At 42.4% G+C, this 5,044-nt stretch overlaps 1 protein-coding gene across 1 annotated transcript; it reads right to left on the bottom strand.

The window, feature by feature from the left end:
- Window positions 1–295: 295 nt before the first annotated feature.
- Window positions 296–3,695, bottom strand: smim12 (small integral membrane protein 12). Its single transcript, XM_036971384.1, has 2 exons — window positions 3,551–3,695; window positions 296–1,729 (listed from the first exon to the last, which is right to left on the bottom strand). Exon 2 carries the CDS (start codon window positions 1,698–1,700, stop codon window positions 1,422–1,424), a length of 279 nt encoding a protein of 92 aa, XP_036827279.1. The 5' UTR covers window positions 1,701–1,729; window positions 3,551–3,695; the 3' UTR covers window positions 296–1,421.
- Between the last annotated feature and the right edge of the window lie 1,349 nt (window positions 3,696–5,044).

Below are 5,044 nucleotides of genomic sequence, written 5' to 3'. Positions count from 1 at the left end.
ATCTTAATCCATGAAACACATGAACCAGTGAACCTTCACAGACTTTCGAAATGAAAGCATACCAGGTAAATGAAAAGACAGGAAAAATACCCGTTTGAGTTCTCTAATAGAGACTTTTAGTCTTTCTCGCTATTGAATCCAAGTAACAGAAGAGGGAGAAAAAGTCAAAATAACGAGGTTAAACGACCAGATGAGAGCAAACACTCCTCCCTTCGTCATGCTTGCCGACTGGAACGCATTTTATTATTATTTTTATTTCTGGAGAACGGAGGAGGATGAAAGGAGCAGCTTGTTCTCTTTCTTCATCCCTTCTGTGTTATTCTACATCGGCACTCGGGTTCATTCAAATTTAATTCAGTCATTTTATGACGCGGTCTTCTCTTTCATGATATTTTAAAATATGAAGACACATTGAAAGTCTCTCACGCACACGCAGACAATAAGGGTTCTTTGTTCTTTCATCAGCATCTGAGGAGCAGAAGAGAGCGATGCCTTATCAGGAGTTACCCCAGCGGTAGTCATCAGATTGAGTGCCCAGGGATTTATATACTAAACTTATTTACTAAACTTTGAAAATACAGACCAACATTCTCCAATGGTTTATGTGGTGGACATGATCACAAGTATGAAAATTGAATAACCAGTAGCCTATATTTGTGTGTGGGTGTATACATATGAGAGACAGCGAGAGAATCATAAATCATTAATGAGGTTCGTGGATATTCAGCACCCTAAAACAAAAGACTCCATTTCCCATGATCCTCCAGTCTCAAACAGAACAGTGCCACCACAGGTGCCCAAGCCAATGATGTTCAAGTACAGTATGATGCCAGTGCTTTTGGGCATACGAGTGACAACGATTGGCTGGAGTGTGTATGTTGAGGAGAAGATGACTCCGATCCCCTTTGGTAAGCACCTTCAACACCAATGATAGATTTACACACACCCTAGATGACTGACAGGGGGCACTGTTTCTCCACCATTGTAGAAAATATTTTTGGTTGCTATAGAAATGCCTTTATTGTGATCCCCTTTGTTTTCGTCACGTGTATTCCATTACAGACACCTTAATCCACTCTCAAATGATGTGAACTAAACAAAATAAAAAAATAATATAATTTTCTTAAAGTATAATTTTTTTGGAAAGTTCTAAAGTTACTGTCCCCACTACAACAACAAAATACTTTAAAACATTTAATTTTCTCCTTGAAAAATGTCATTGAAATACTGCAGAATTCACTCCTATAGAGGACTGCTTCTTCTGGGGAGTACCAATATGGCCGACCAGTGGCTTCAACGCCTCTCATTGGCCATTACATAGCATCAGGAAACCAGGGTTTATATCCATCATTCCACTCCCTTCACCCCTTGATCCAGGACTAGGAGTGATGGACACCAGTCAGCCTAAACCCCAGGCACGGTTAGCTCTTCTCGGGTCGGTTGCGGTCCAACGCTGCCCTGGGGGTAAACTCCAGCTTCTCTTTGAGACTGAGGACCTGGGTGCTGTCCCGTCCTGCCCCCTCCTCCAGCTTCCTATCCTCCCTCAGCTCCACGATGCTCTTCTCCTCCCCAGGTTTAAGGGTGGTGTCCCCCCTGATGAACCACTCCAGGTGGTACCCCACCGCCCCCACCACGAAGGCCACCGGGAAGGTTATGTAGGGGGCGTAGGTACGCATGGACATCCATAACACTGGCCACATAATGACTGGACCTAACTGGGGCTGGCTCACTGGGGAGAGAGAGTGAGAGTGAGAGTGGGAGAGGGAGAGGGAGTGGGAGAGGGAGAGTGAGAGAGAGTGAGAGAGAGTGAGAGAGAGTGAGAGAGGGAGAGAGGGAGAGAGGGAGAGAGGGTGAGAGAGGGAGTGAGAGAGAGAGTGAGAGAGAGTGAGAGAGAGTGAGAGGGAGTGAGAGAGTGAGAGAGAGTGAGAGGGAGTGAGAGAGAGTGAGAGAGAGTGAGAGAGAGTGAGAGAGAGTGAGAGGGAGAGAGGGGGAGAGGGGGAGAGGGGGAGAGGGAGAGAGGGAGAGAGGGGGAGAGGGAGAGAGAGAGGGAGAGAGGGAGAGAGGGAGAGAGGGAGAGAGGGAGAGAGGGAGAGAGGGTGAGAGAGGGAGTGAGAGAGAGAGTGAGAGAGAGTGAGAGAGAGTGAGAGAGAGTGAGAGGGAGTGAGAGAGTGAGAGAGAGAGTGAGAGAGAGTGAGAGAGAGTGAGAGAGAGTGAGAGAGAGTGAGAGAGAGTGAGAGAGAGTGAGAGAGAGTGAGAGAGTTAGTAGCTGCTGTGGTAATTCAGGTTTACAAAAAGGAAACAAACTGAGGATGGCAGTGGCAGTTTTTAATTTGTTCATTCAAGGATCTAGAAAGGCCACTGCTCAGTGACAGGATGTGTTCAGCCTGGGAGAAAACACAGAGAGGGTTCAACTAAGGACTTTTTAAATACCTGGGTCTTCCCTTCCCTGTAGTACGAGGAGAGACAGCATGGCACCACAGGTTTTACATATCAACACAAGACTGTTTTGTTGACCTTTTATTGAAACTAAATTACTTTTTGGTGAATGGCACACACACAAAAAGACTTGACATCAAATGAAACTGCACAATAAAACTAGCTATATATGCAAGTTACTTAGCTGGTTAGTAGCCTGTAGATCCAAAGTTGAATTACATTGGATTTGGGGCATCCTAGTGGTTAGAGCGTCAAAACGAGTAACCGAAAGGTTGCAAGATCGAATCCCCGAGCTGACAAGGTACAAATCTGTCGTTCTGCCCCTGAACAAGGCAGTTAACCCACTGTTCCTAGACCGTCATTGAAAATAAGAGTTTGCTCTTAACTGACTTGCCTAGTTAAATAAAGGTTAAATATACACATTCAACAGCAGGGATAAATTAGCGTTTGGATCAGGACAGTTTCCTCTCACTGACTTCTCACGCGTTTACATGGTTCTGTGCATGATTCAGGTAATACACATTTGAAGACACTGAGAAAATATAAAATGTCATTATTCTTTCCTGTGGATATATTATCTCACATTCCTACCTGTGAAAGGACCAAACACGGATACAACTGCTAAAGTGAGTTAAAATAGAATTATATTAAACATTCTGCCCTGTTTACTCTCAGGACCGTTTACGTAAATTTATGCCCGACATAGAAATTCAAGGTCGGGTATCCAGCCTAGCTAGTTAGCTAACGACTTGACTGAGTCACAACCACAAATAGGCCTCAATAGCTAGTTAATAGTAGCTAGTTACAAAACTTCGGATTACATAGGTAGTTCGTTTTTATATGAGCCGACTAGTTACATAGATTAACTACATGACAGTAAAACTCGTCATGTCATCCAGAATGCAAAAGGTACTGGAGTCAACCAATGGACCTAGCAAGCTAAAGTTAGCTGTCAACTACAGCTTGTAAACTACGCTTGTTTCTTTTGAAGCTCACACTTCATTCACTGGTAAAACAGTAACTACTGCGCACATTAAATGACCATGTTCACGTTGTGATTTTTGTAAAAAAAAAAAAAAAAAATACATTGTTCAACAACATAAAACTGACTCACCTTCGAAAACGTGGAATGCGCAGTAACTTCCGTATGGCTTGATAACCGCGCCTCCAAATGATTGTGATTGGCTCTACACGGGAACCTCATATCCAATCCTTAGATCGCTATCACTTGTGCGTTCCTTTGAGCTAGGACGTCATTCAGCGGTCATAGTGACAAACAAAAGAATTGGAAAAACTGTAAATGTTTTTTTGCTGAAAGCCTGCAATATGAATATGATACTGATTTTACGGTATTTAGCCTCAACAACAAAACAATTGGGAAATATTTATATGACCCTCGTACAAACAGGCCGATTTTAACCATTTTCTTGACTGCACACATCGTTCATATCTCCCATGCGCATGGCGGGGACAAGTGGTAGTAGTGGTGCGCAGATGTGGGTGGGCTTCTATTTGAATAAACCCATTAAAATATAAATTCATTGTTAATTAACTTAGGCAGGTCCTAAGAAACATTATGACTAACAAAATAATTGTGAAAAGAAAAGCATATTTTTAGTTGAATAAGGCCAATGCTATGGATCTGTGCAGCCATGGCTGTGACATCCAAATGAAATGAAATTGTTCATTAAAACAGACAAGACTCATCTACCCAATAATAGTCAACACAAAGTATTTTATAGTAAAAATAAAATATAAACAGAAGAAAAAAAACATTTTGACCCTCACTTGTCACTGGAACAATGTCAACAACAACAACAGTTGTTTCAAAACAGAGCCCAATCCAATGCTTATATTTGTGTCATCCATGTTTCATCTCTTTCCTATCCTCACTCCACTTTGTTAGGGAGCAGGCATAGGGTCTTACCGTCATCATCATAATAATTTAAAAAAAGAATAGCAATCCTGTTTTCAAAAGCATGTGTCCCGCTTCATATTTCATAACCTTCGCAGGAGTTTGGAGTTGCCTATATACGCGCTTCATATTCCATAACCTTCGCAGGGGTTTGGAGTTACCTATATACGCGCTTCATATTTCATAACCTTCGCAGGGGGTTTGGAGTTGCCTATATACGCGCTTCATATTTCATAACCTTCGCAGGGGGTTTGGAGTTGCCTATATACGCGCTTCATATTTCATAACTGTCGCAGGGGTTTGGAGTTGCCTATATACGCGATGAAGCAAAAAATATGCCTATACTTGATTTAGGCTACATTATAGCATGCTGACTGTTTCTGAGCAGAGCTAGATGAGCAAACGAATAGATTAGCTTTCATCACCTCCGCGTATTAGCCCGGACAGAAAACTAAGGCCTATACAGAGATTCCGTCAAAACAAAATCACATTGATTGTCAGACCAGTCAAGTGTTTTTGTCGGGGGCCTCGGTTACTAAGTGACTGAAGAGCAAAAATAAATGACCCTTGTTAAAACTACACAACATGGCAACGTGTAATTAATGAGCCGACTAGACAAGATGATCATGAGCAGCACTCACCTCAAGTTAGCTAACATTTCCACAGCCTTTTTTAAAAATTGTAGCCTAAACT

This window comes from Oncorhynchus mykiss, chromosome 32 (genome assembly GCF_013265735.2).
Source record: "Oncorhynchus mykiss isolate Arlee chromosome 32, USDA_OmykA_1.1, whole genome shotgun sequence".
NCBI classification, from domain to species: domain Eukaryota; kingdom Metazoa; phylum Chordata; class Actinopteri; order Salmoniformes; family Salmonidae; genus Oncorhynchus; species Oncorhynchus mykiss.
The sequence above is the reverse complement of the archived record's forward strand: the minus strand, read 5'-3'. Positions and strand labels throughout refer to the sequence as shown.

What these genes read in the sequence shown, in the direction of transcription:
- smim12 (XM_036971384.1), bottom strand. Translation starts at nt 1,700, where the DNA reads ATGTGGCCAGTGTTATGGATGTCCATGCGTACCTACGCCCCCTACATA.